This window comes from Dendronephthya gigantea, unplaced genomic scaffold, assembly GCF_004324835.1.
Source record: "Dendronephthya gigantea isolate DGI-Jeju-01 unplaced genomic scaffold, DenGig_1.0 000099F, whole genome shotgun sequence".
Taxonomy (NCBI): domain Eukaryota; kingdom Metazoa; phylum Cnidaria; class Anthozoa; order Malacalcyonacea; family Nephtheidae; genus Dendronephthya; species Dendronephthya gigantea.
In genome coordinates, this window is record NW_021163109.1 from 25,996 (window position 1) to 39,456 (window position 13,461).

At 37.8% G+C, this 13,461-nt stretch overlaps 1 protein-coding gene across 1 annotated transcript; it reads left to right on the forward strand.

Annotated features, from left to right (window-relative positions):
• Window positions 1-4,174: 4,174 nt before the first annotated feature.
• LOC114534358 lies at window positions 4,175-11,871 on the forward strand. Its single transcript, XM_028555797.1, has 7 exons — window positions 4,175-4,257; window positions 4,813-5,010; window positions 9,563-9,682; window positions 9,892-10,086; window positions 10,152-10,274; window positions 11,227-11,421; window positions 11,668-11,871. Exons 1-7 carry the CDS (start codon window positions 4,182-4,184, stop codon window positions 11,778-11,780), a joined length of 1,020 nt encoding a protein of 339 aa, XP_028411598.1. The 5' UTR covers window positions 4,175-4,181; the 3' UTR covers window positions 11,781-11,871.
• The last annotated feature ends 1,590 nt before the right edge of the window (window positions 11,872-13,461 follow it).

Here is a 13,461-nt window from a genome sequence, read left to right on the forward strand (position 1 = left end):
AACAACTGCTTGTGTTGAGAACCCATGCATTCAGTTCTAATTCCTCGGCTATATATAGCAAGAGTCTCTTCCACGCAGCCAATCTTAATTTTGGCCAACCGAAATAAATCGTGATAGCATGCACGTGACATATTTGTGGCCATCTTATTGGCGTTCAGCGACTAATTCAACTTCCTGTTTCTTCGCGCTATCTTCATCGCCCCATCGACTTCCGGCTTTTTGTGCTTAACATCATGATCAGGTTCGGGTGAAGAATGTTTTATGACATACGACGTTAAACAAGTGTACTAAAAGTGCGTTTTATTATGCGTACGGCATATACCCAAATATTTGTGAATGTACGCTTTCTAAGCGTACTTGATCGAAGCTAAGCGACACTGCACGCAACAGTGTACTTGATTAAAAGTAAACGAAAGTACGCATATTCTGTGCATGTACTCGATCTAGTTCATATATTTCAAAATTTAAAATAATATGGCTAAAATGGGTATGAGCAATGTACGATTCACATGCAGACTTCCAATTCCCCTCTTGAAGATAACCTGCGCAGTTTTTGCAGTGCCTGCTTTTATTTATAAATTTAGAGTAAACGTTTAGCAAGCGTCTTGCTTGTTTTTACTAAAGGAGTCGATAATTTTTATTCCTGTTGTGCCGGAAACTGTGGAATATACGGCGGATCTTAAACTATTCATGCAGGATGGGAACACGCGACGATGGCGGGCATCTATACTATGGGTACTAACCCATGTCAATTTAAGATGTCGTCCACGTTCTGATTCAAAACGGCAAATCTTAGGTTTTCACGTCTTGTGCAAAACGTCTGTATTTCAAGACTCAGCATAGCTGCGTCAGCAAGTGCTTCCTCAAGTTGGACTACATAGAAGCTGAGTGACTCCCACGAGCCTGTCCTGAAATGCAAACTTTTGTCATGAAAAACCTTCGGATGTAATGAAGAAATTATGCATAGAGAAGACCTGAAATACTTCCATTTTTGATAGTGTATATTATAACCAGGGCCGGATTAACCTTTCGCGGGGCCCGTGGCATTTTTTCAGCGCGGGGCCCCTCAACCCCGTGAAGCATCAAAGCCTTTACTCACCGGCCACAGAATTTTTGGGGCTCGGGTAAAAGGGGAGTAAAATCCGCAAAAAAATAGCAATTTGTGCTACTGTAGCGCGATAATGCATGACCAGAACATTGAGAGGTGTAAGAAAATTTAATTTTGGGGGCCATAGCCGTATTTGGGGGGTTTGGGGGCATCCTCCCCCAAGAAAATTTTGAGTTTTAGTGTGCAGCAAATGCGATTTCCTGCGTTTTGGGGGTGAGATTTCTGCAAAATCGAGTATAATATTGCATTACCTAAACTATAAATAACCTAAGAGGTTTTCTGAAAGAGGCCACTATATATTTCCAACAACATGCAGTTTAATTTTATTCTTGCAGGTTTTTGGGGACCCTTACAACCCCGGGCTCGGGGCAAATTTCCCCTTTGACCACCCCTCTGGGCAGCCCTGCCTTTACTTGAAGTTTTCAATTTCTAAATTTTCCCATTACCCTAAAATTTTCTTGGGAGAATCTGGTCCAGGGGTGCCTTATTGGGCCTCGACTTTTGATTTCTAAGGCTTCGCGTTATTTATTTTGCTCCGATAGCTTAATTAATATGAGCTTTAAAGGCATTTTTATTTATTTATGGGGCCTCGCTTTTTGGAGTCACTTTATTTTATTTTGTTGCTATGCGGCTTTGTGGCCCTTTTTCCGTCTCCCACGCACCGAAAAAAAATTTGAACTGAGTAAAGCGCGGGGCCCCCAAAACCGCGGGGCCCGTGGCATATGCCGCTTCTGCCATATGGTTAATCCGGCCCTGATTATAACCAGAGTAAGTTCAGTTCAAAATCCTTCAGTTGAAAGTTCATTTAGAGACTTATATCTGGCAATCCGTCTGGTATCGTATTTATTATAGAAGAGATCTGTAAAAAATTTCGCGAAACATAATCACGATGCGGCGATGTGATGAGGGATCTCAAGGTAAATGTCAAAAATTTGTCTAATGTTTCATTCAACTTATTTACCAGGGTTTTAATGTCAGCATATTCCTAAGAGCCTGTGGGTATCACGTTATACCCGTGAATTACGTTTTAATTAAGTTCAGAATTTTAACACCCTTACCAATAATCGCAACAAATATAATATTTTGACTCTCAAGATGTCTTGTTTATTCGGAATTTGGGATATATAAACGTCGTGTTTTTTTGTGCAATATCATAAAGAAATAGGCAGAATTTGATATATGGATATTCAACCCCCCCCCACCCAATTATCGCTCTAGTTACGCCCCTGATTCTGTGTACTAGATCGAAGCTAAACGACATTGCACCGCGTATATTCTGTGTACTCAATCAGAACTTAACGATTGAAAGCATAAAGGCTAAAGAGATACCCGAGGTTGTGTTTACCATGCAGATAATACAAAAAACGCAATGTGAACTCGTTCAATCACGGGTTATGGAAGTATATATATATATATATATATATAATTATATATATATATATATATAATTATATATATATATATATATATTTTACTGGATAAAATTTCTCAATATTGCGGTAAAACACGCGCCGTTAAACAAAGACGTGCAAAAGGGGAAATCAACTTATGTAAACCCTGGCTGACAGGCAAAATTAAACAACTAAGTTATCGTAGAGATTACTTGAAACGACAAGCTATTAGCTTAAAATCAGCATTATATGATACAGCTAATAGAAAATGTCATTAACATTGTTATTGACAATGAATTTATTGCATGGTATGCCCAGACAAGTTTTCTTCGCTTTACAATCACAAGGTTTCAGATGTGTTTGCGTAACACTAGCAGTGTGACCGAAGACCGTGTAGTCCTCGACAAGTCTCAAAGCTGACGCAAATTCGGTTTAGTTTATATTGCATATTGCATCAATTAGCAAAATAGAAAATGATAATAGTTTGAATAAAACCGCGTGATATAACGTCACTAAAAACGTTCGTACTTAAATTTCTAATCTAGATTTAACTGTTCGTCTCACCAACTCTCTACAACAGGCTGTAAAACTAGTTTCGTGCGGAACCCCTAAGATACCCAAAATTTTCCTTCCCACTTTTGTGCAGTGCGTGTCATTTGCGTATCCCATTTTGTGCAGTGCGTGCCGGCAGGTAATGACATGTACTGCACAGAAATGCATGGGAAGTAAATGAATTCCAGCACGATCTCAAATTCGTTCGCCCCGTGTTAACATAAACTAAAAGTATAATTTTTTACAATATGTTGTACTTTAATATTTATCCTCTTAAGAAAGATTTCCTCCCAGCAAGTCCCTCTAGCAAATAAGTTTTTTTGTGCAAAATTAATTAAAACATATAGTTAATCTGGTTGAGAAGTCTTATTTTCTAGTGTGTGCACGCGTATATCAAACGTTCAAGCACATGGGAATAACGATGTTTTCCACTAGTGATTATTTTAAGATGAAATGACCTTGTTGTTTTTAGTTTAATATCCAAAGATGAAAGATCGAAGAAAAAAAAAGACGAAAGATCAAAGAGATCAACAATCATCCTGTGACGCATTGCTATACGTGATTATATTTCGGGAATGCGCGTGCTTCACTCACCACAGACTGAACGCACTGGACACACGTCCGTCAACGCAATCTTAATAGAAGGCTACCACGTCTATATATATTCCCTCTAATCTTACAAATACGCCAGTCCCCAGTAACCATACTCTCACGCTTGGAGAAGACACGTCAGGTATGTAGAGATCGAAACGGGTCTAGTAAAGAAGCTCATATTTGGAAAATATTATAATAAAAAATCTCTTCAGAGTTAATTTTTGCTTAGGGCCATGTTACACGGTGTAAATAACTTGCAATGCAATTCTACTTTTAAGAGATGTTCTCGAAATGTAAGTATACAAAACGCCATGCATGGAGTGTAATAAAAACAAAAATTCGGTGATAGCCAAATTTACATCTCTCAAAAGAAGAATTGCACGGTGTGACAGGGAATTGGAAGTTGCAAGAAAAATTGCACGGTGTGACAGGGCCCTTAGTTGGTATTCTTGTTTTAATGCATTAAATTATTACAAGTAAAATAGAAGAATTGATCCTTTGTGTATATATGACCTTGTTTTATAGAATTTTATGAAATGATGAGCAATCTCTTAGTTCAAGGAATAGTCCTGCTCGGCTTCTTGAGTCTCTCGGCTGCCTTGTTTTGTACAGGTTGGTAACTTAGGGTCTGATTACATGGAGTGTTAGGGCTGAAACTTCAGCTCGGGGTTGTTATAAAATCCTAACAAAATCGCGCACGCGATTACATGACAAGAATTTCAGCCCGGTTTGAGTTATCCGGGCTGAGACTTTGTGTTGTTGTCATGTAATCGTAAATAAACCTAAACTCGGACAGAAAAATTCGCCTTGACAATGCTTTTTCGTTTGTTTATTTCATTTTTATGTGCAGTCATAGTCCCTTAAGGTCAAGATATTGTCATTCAAGATTTTAAAGCCCTCGAAGAATCGAAATAGGTCTACTATACCAACCTTTACAAACTCAGCCCGGGCTGAAATTTCAGCCCTGGCCTTAAAATAATTCTGACGTGTCATAACACAGCCCGGGCTGAAACTTGCCATGTAATCGAAAAATATTTTGGCCCCGGTTTGCCGGGCTGAAACTCAGCCCGAGCTGAAAAGACACCATGCATGTAATTAGCCCCTTAAGCTTTTTAAATCGTGATATAAGATTTTCGGTGTCACCTTTTCTAAATTGTCCAATTTCAGATGCTGAATATGCAGTTACAGTAAAGACAGTTCCGAAGACACTCTCATATCGACAGGCAATTTTAAACTGTAAATCGGATGGAAAACTGCTTTGTAATTCTCAAACAATATGCAAAAATGGAGTTCCTTACACTGGAGTAATTCCTGGTGACCACTGGGTGCCCGTGAGTGACAGTGTAAACGAATGGGCGCAGATTGGTAAGTTAAATCATGCAAAATGCAAAAATCTTGTTGCCTGGATTTGTATATCGCGCTACACATACATGCAGTTAAAAATGTTTTGAAATGATCGTATGTTATGGCATAGTGTGAGTATGTCTATAAAATCTATGATCGTTACAATCTATAACCGGCACTAATTTCTATGGTATGCATATTGTAATAAAGTTACTACTTCATTCTACGTCTATATCTATATATCTATATCGTTTCCCCTCATTACCTTACTATCTAAAAGATACCTTGTCATGACGAGCTCTGTTTTCTGTGTTCTAGATCTCGTACAAAAACAACTCAGACACAGACCACTCAGTTACTTAACAACAAATTAATTAATAATTATTAATAAACAAACAATAAATGAAATTGATAAGAAATTCGTACAGAAAAGGTGGGGCTAATTTAAACGCCCAAACCAATATACCTTTACATTAAGAGATAAAACGGGGAGGAGGGCGGGTTTCAAATTCGATCTGTAATAACCTTGTCGAAACGAGGAGCAGAATAAATTGGCAGCACATTCTGCTTTTTATCTATACTGACCCTCATCTCCGCTCTCCCACGCGTAACCTATATGTCATCAGAATTCCAGGGAAATTACTCGCGCATCAAACTAAAGTATTTAATCTACTTTAAGTCTCAAGTGCAGGCTCCTTGGGTAAAGCAGACAAACCCCACCCCGTCATGACAAGGTATCTACAGACAGACTTATAAAATGAACAAAACAAGTAATATATAAAACATGCATATAAGAAATCCACATAAAAGAATGGCGGTAAGGAAAAGGTAGAGATTGCCAACCAGTCGTGCCCTTGCACTGAGCATCTGCAACCGGAGTCGCCCATATGAAAATAGTGAAATGAGGTAGAGGAGCACTAGCTTTACCCCTGTATCAGCATTGCGCACGATTACCCATGAGTCTCATCGTAGTTATCGTAGTAGCAACTAATGTGGGATATAATGAAATAAGTACGAACTAAGAAGTGTACAGCCAAGGTCAACTCTAGCCCGGCAGGGGCAGATCCAGGATTTTTCGTAGTCAAAATTTTTGGATTGCAAGCTAGCTCTAGGGGGTCTCTCTGAGGAGTTCAGGATTCACTTTTCGGAGATTTTTTTCCTAACTCTAAAAAGCAATTTGCGGCAATTTGAGAAGATTAAAACCTTTGTGGGCAATCGATAAGACAGTCAAAAGTATATTGACTTTCGCTTCAACAGCCGTTTGCAACTCGCTCTTGAAAGTACTTGAAGAAATATAATCTTCATATAATTATGTCTTCTATTATAATTCATAAAAATGGATTATAGTCATAATGGAATATAATCATACACGTAAATATTATTAATGTTCATTAATTTCAAGTCTGTTTCGCCCCATATCCGGGCTCGTCAGCATGCCTAGGAAATACATTTGCATAGAGTCTCAGTGACCACAGTCATAGTGTCATATTACTTTACACCTATTGTCAAAAATTGAGTAAATTCAAGTTGAAAATATAGTAAAATCCAAATCCAGCCGGTTTAATTTAACTATTCACTTTTTTGCTTTCTCAACGTTACGAATTGAGTTTAGAAATTAGAATTTCAGCTGCAAATAAGTGCAAATTTATTGAACGTGTAAGTATAAATTCGTTGCAGACAGCATGCAGCAAGGCACGCGTCGATCTTGCTCGCTTATATTAAATATTCATTAATCATTATTGTTAACAAACAACCTAATACCTAAATCCTAAATCAGCGAAATAAAATAGACGTATGAAATAAAATTTACCTTATTGCAGTTCACGACTTGTCCTCGTTATTATCTCGCACACATTTCAGAATATAGATCCTAGGAACAAAGAGGGTACTAGGAACTGACGCTGGCGAATTAGACCCATCGTCGCGGTCGGTCAGGTCGGATTGGTTGCGCTCGCCTCTGCACTCGTGTACTCGCTCTGGTAGTCGTAGCAGGCATAATTCCGTATAGCAAGAAGTAAGGAACAAACAAAAAGCAGAGCAAGAGCGAAACGAATGTCTGTGGTGATAAGTGAATTACTGTCTGCCAGAGACACGCCACGAACAATACAATTGACAAATATTAAAAAAGTCGAAATAATCATGGCATACAACAAGGGTAGCCACATTTGATCATCCAGTGATGCTGCAAGCTAAAAACAACATGCCGCACCATCCCACAATGTATTGACTTGCATTTTTTCCATAAAACTACATCTGCATGCATGCACGACAAATATCACAAACCACACAACGCATATAAAACAAGTAAAATCATGAACTCGTCCTGTGCAGCGAAAAACCTAATGTTGAAATCTCAACGTGGGCATCTGCAAACAGTCATGTTGATCTAGCCCATACTGGGTAAGTCAAGCGTATGATATACGGCAAATAAAAAATGCGGAGTATGCGTAGTAAGAGATATAGAGAAAAACATATACACACATATATAATATAATATATGCATAATATACACACGATAAATGAACTACAACAGTGCCAGAGCTTAGGGAGCGATAGCTCCTATACAAACAATATTGCTCCTGTGTGTTAGTTGTTACAATGAACGCCGTCCGTGGATAACAGAACACGGGCAGGATTGAAAAATCCCCGATGTTCCCACAGAAAAATGCCCTGCTCCTCTGCAATTGCAAGGACCACGGACAAATATTGGTGCAAAAGAGCGGCATTGGTGTTAAAAACACTATAAGATTCCCGCGTTTTGGCGATGTTGCGGTCAATCACCTGGCACACCCCATGCAATGACGCGAACGTGAAATTCGTCGCGAAGTAGGCAAACGAGCTCTTCAACCCTGGATCCTACTACCTCAGGGGCGTACTACCTCAGATCATTTGTGCTCAACTCGAGAATTATAATGTCAGGTTTGACAGATCGGACATAGGAGAGATCGAATTGAAACACTTTTTCAACTGTACGGCCATCTGTACCCAGCATGGTGACATAACCCGATTCGGGAATATGGAAATTTTAGGATGCGCGGGAATCGAAATTAACCTTTAAATCATCACGTAAGCGACGGACAAAAGAATGACCCAAAATTAGAATATTGCATGGAAAGCCAAAAGACATTGTGAATTATTTGTAATAAGAGTAAATATAGAGATAGTTACCTGTTCACAGAAGTGTCAAAAAATTCAAATTCGATCTGTAATGCCTTGTTGATGATTGTGCGCTTTTTTGATACTGTGACAATTACACAAAATGGTCAAATTAGGGTAGATCTTTACCGAAAAAAGACGCATACCGACAAATACCTGGATTAAACGTCTAATCACCCTTCACAACATAAACGATCTGTAGTGAATACCTTACTCGATAGGGCGGAGAAAATCCCCTCAACCAACCGAGGAAAACGTAAAGAGGAAAAACGTGTTATAAAGGTCTTAATAGACAACGGCTATCCCTTAGAAGTCTTCAAAAGCTGTGACAATAGGCGATATCGACACGAGAAGTTAAGCGTGAGAATGCAGCACGAAACTCGCCATCTAGTCATCTAGTTATGTTATGTTACCATATATAAAGGGTGTTACCGAGAAAATTTCCAGAACATTACAACGGGAGAAAGTTCGTGTTTCATTCCAACCGACTCGCACCTTACAACAAGAATTTCCCAAGCCGAAAGATAAATTAAATACTGACAGTGCAATTGAGACATTGTTTACAAAATTAAGTGTTCCATTCGTTATTTTGTTTATTATGGCCAAACTAACCAAGCATTAAAAACAATAAGTGTAAAGGAACATAACAGAGCTGTTGAACATAAAGATAAGAATTCTAAGATAGCTCAACACGTATAGAGGAGTATGACCATAGTATGGATAATGGATTTTATGAATGCCGAAATAGTTAGTAGGGAAAATAATTATCATAAACGATTGTTCCTCGAGGCTTGGCGTTCCCAAGTGGACAAAAATTCTGGCAATGACCATGTTGACATTCCGGATATTTATAGGTCTCTAATGCATCTTAATTAGCTAACAAACTGCATAAATAGAGGCCTGTTATTAGCCTCTTAGTTTTTAATTGTCAACTGACGAAGACCGAAGGTTTCTGATCGAAACGTCTTATAGAACTTATCTTATATGAATTAGTCTTATATGACGTCTTATATAAATTAGTTAAATACATCAATACAACAATTTGCGGTGAAAAAGTGATCAAGTTTCTTCATATATTCCTTATAAACAGTTGGCCGGATGTATTAACTTGGACATCGAACAATAAGTCGTAGTTATTTTAACATAAAATTCGGTTTTTAGTAGGTTATCATGCATGGTAATCAACTTTATAGAATGTTGAAATGTTTTGGCGGTTTGTACGCTAGTTATTTTTTTAGACCTGAAGATGGTATCTTGATACCCAAATACACTGTCAATTTTTATAGTTTTATAGTTAAAAGTTCAATGAACGTTATGCCACAATGTTTTACAATTTATTTAGGCTTTTCTTCATATATTATTTATTATTGCTTCCTTATTGCTTTTCTTATTATTTCTAAATAAATTATTTTTTTAGGAAACCGTCATCGTTCATGTCTTCTCCACAGCTCTCTGGGTCATAAACCTTTTTGGGGTCTATCGAATAGTGCTATCAACGTCAAAGGAATTTTGTTCTGCTGCAAAATAAAAGTGGAAGGTGGGACTTTATATAAGAAATGTTCATAACATGAGATGAGACGTGGAGATGACCTTGTTGCCAGGAAGGCTGAGCTGGGGGGTTCGACAGAACGATAATTTGACGATCGTCTGTTTTGTCTTATCTTGGCAGTTAAAATATAAAATGATAAATTCTCGCAATGAATACAAATATGCATGCTATATTAAATGTAATTATCTTTTTTTAAGATCCTAAAATCTTTTTGGAAAAAGTCTCAAATAGACTTTCGTACCAACAAGCGCAAACAAAATGTCATAACCAAGGCAAAGATCTCTGCAATTCAAAGGATTTGTGTAGTGATGGTAAAACACCGCATGGCGGACCAATTCCTGGAGATCACTGGGTGCCTGTGAGCGACAGCTTCAATGAATGGCTTCAAGTTGGTAAGAAAATATTCAGATATGCCTGTAATAACGAATGATAAACTAAAGCATTACAATTTTTTCAGGTAAATCTCTACATCATCCTTGCAAACTTCACAGCTCAGTCGGAGTGAAACCCGCATGGGGATTGAAAAATGGTTACCCTGGCGCTACTGGAATTCTTCCCTGTTGCCGAGTAGAACCCAAAGGTAAAATTGGCCTTTGAATGAAATTATTGATTTGAGGCTCGATAATAGCAAAATTTCCATCATTCAACTGTTCACCTTTCTCTTCCACTTTCGAATAAAAGAGAGCTTACGATTTAGGAGCAGGTATGGAGAACGCAAAATAAACTGCTTCGAACTGATGATAGAAAAGAAACCTTGTCGTATATTATCAATCCTGTGCATGCATCAGTTTATTTATTTATTTATTTAGCTTCGCCAATAATTACACAATCAACAACACATACACACAACCATTTCTGTTCTCCCCCAAAACGTGTAAACGTCAGACATTTGTCGATGTCTCAGTGGAAAACCAAAAAATATGCTCTCTTGACCGCTTTCCTCGGACGGTTTAATTACAATTGATATTAATAACGTGAATTTTATGAGTTGAGAAATACGAAAAATTGCTCAGAACTTGGCGTAAACCTTGTCAAACTTGTGGAATGCAGAGTATGACAAGCCTCCACGTTTTAAGGTTGGATAGAAAGGTGACAGCATCAACAACAACAACAACAACAACATGGTGACAGCAACAAAAGGTGGGGACACCACAACAGCTTAAAACCCATTACTGTGGGCCCTTGTATACAGACAACACATAACATATCTGTATAATTAATACTGTACATCTATATTAATAGCAACACTTTAATGGTTTAGTGGTTTAGTACGATAACAAATGTTAAAGACATGTTTTAGCCGATGGGAAGAGTTCTAACATTTAACCGAACGCAAATTTGAAGTTACACTTGCCAAGGCTTGATCATGAAATGCTAACAATTTCCACATAAAGCGCGAGAATTTATGAAGCTATGAAATCGCATGTGCCGTCTAAAACTTTATTCACTAATGAGATCTTAATGTCTCTGATGTGACACGGGTTACATTCATGCATCATGTGTCGTTTTTGATAATTATAATTTAATTTTAGGTGCAGGGATTTCAATGAAGAATATTCCACCTACAACTTCATATCAACAAGCAGTTTCAATATGCACGTCCAATGGAAAACAACTCTGCAACTCTCAAGATATCTGTAAAGACGGTAAAACTCCCATTGGTGGACCTATTCAAAGAGATCACTGGGTGCCTGTCAAAGATAGTAATAACGAATGGTTACAATTGGGTAAATATATATTGCAATTGTATTCTTTTGCAAAACTTGCAAGTATACATGCACTCGTTGTTGGGAAAGTTTTGCGATTATTTTTCTGGTGAACAATTGATATTGTTATTACCGTAAAGAACAACTTTTTCTCTCCTTATCCTTTTGTCAAGCGCTATAGCCTATGCATCTCCGAGATCGACATTGTTAAACGAACAATTCCCACGAGCTGTTTATTCCATTCATAAGACTTCTGCTGTGTTTTAGGTAACTCGCCGCACAAACCATGCATTCTTCACTCTCAGCTTGGACGTAAGCCGACCTGGGGAAGTGGTACACAAAGCCTGGTTCAGAGGGGATATCTTTTCTGTTGTGACTGACATGGTTATACGCCGTTTTTGATTCAATATATTAAAAAAATACTTCTTACTTGATAATAAGATATATTAATTGTATTTTCTAAATATTAAATAAAATAAATGTACCTGGTAATTTAAAACACCTCATTACATTTCTTTTTCTTATGACTGCGCATGAGCTATAGTGGAAGTCAATCATTATTTGGACGATTGAAACCCTGCTCAATGCATGGGCTATTATTAATTGGAAGAAATTAAGCACTGCGTGTTTTCGTGTTATATCCTTTCCCCCTTACGGTCTTTGCCATCTCTTACGGTCTTTGCCATCCCTTACGGTCTTTGCCATCCCTTATGCATGGTCTTTGCCTTCCTTTAGGGTCTTTGCCATCCCTTACAGTCTTTGTTATCCATGTTCTAGCTGCATCTCGGGAGTTCGCGAGTTTTTGCTGCTGCACGCTTGCAAGGGCTATAGCTCGCGCATGTAATAGTATAGATAGCGGGGAAACATATACCTAGAGAGTGTTTTGAAGATTTACTGGAGAACGGGGTTGCGATAGAAGTTAGTTCTCGCTTTCACTGTCAGAAACAGACACAATAATAAGTTGAATTTTAGCTGAACTATAACTTTAATGTAATTTATGATAAAATTAACTATATACATATTTAAAAGAATTCTAAGTAAAACTAGACCAAAATTAACTATTCTAATCACCATGCATATTCAGATGGACTGTTTAAACTCTTTTCGAAAGTCATAATGATTGTTGTTCTTCCTAATTTTTATAGAAAAGGAGTACTTCGCACGTAAAGTTAAAATCTACTTTAAAAAACCTCTGCAATCTTAACATTTAGTCCAAAATCGTCTACTACTTCAAATTCTTTTCTATAAAAAGCTGATCTAGATCCCCTTACACTCGCATGTACCGATCTTAGAATTTCAGCTGAAATTGCAGAGTGCTTCATCTAGACCCTTCTTGGAAAGTTTCGGGTTCGATTCTCGCCGTGGTTAAGCTAATTTTTCAGCTTGCACGCTTAATAATTCGCAGTAATTCGATACTCTGTAGTGATTTCCGGCTAATATTCAAATTCGGGGAAAAGTTATTCATGTACGTAGAAAGTGTTGACATTGCATCGCAGCATGACGTCAAGCGACGATATTTAGAGCAAAACAAGTCAAAAAAGTTAGATCGATGTAGAAGCGACGCTAAGAGATGACGTCTCCTTGAATGTACTCAGCTGTTCATCACATTTTATTGATTTACTTCGAAAGTATGCGCCTCTACTGGTCACATCCGGAGTTCTTAGGTAAGGAAGTAATTATTGGCACTCACTCAAGCAACAAACCCGGCGTCGCTTCCTTCGGTAGCGATGTCTCAGTTAACTTGAATAAACTGGGTAACTTCCCCTTAATATCCGAGTGTTCTGGTGCATGTATCTGTATGGATACGTTTGATTGCTTCTAAGCAAGTTCAGTAAGATGTAGGTGACTTTGAAAACTAAGGAGAATAAGGGCAATATTCGGAGGTTTTGTTATCGTACCGTTAATATGTAAATTCCACAACAACAACGTTAATATGTAAACTCCACACTTTATAACAATTGCCAATTCAAGTTTGAAGTCTGGCCAACTTCACATTCGATAGATCTATAGCTCTATTAATGTGATTATGTGAAAACATGTAATATATCTTTAAAGATTAAC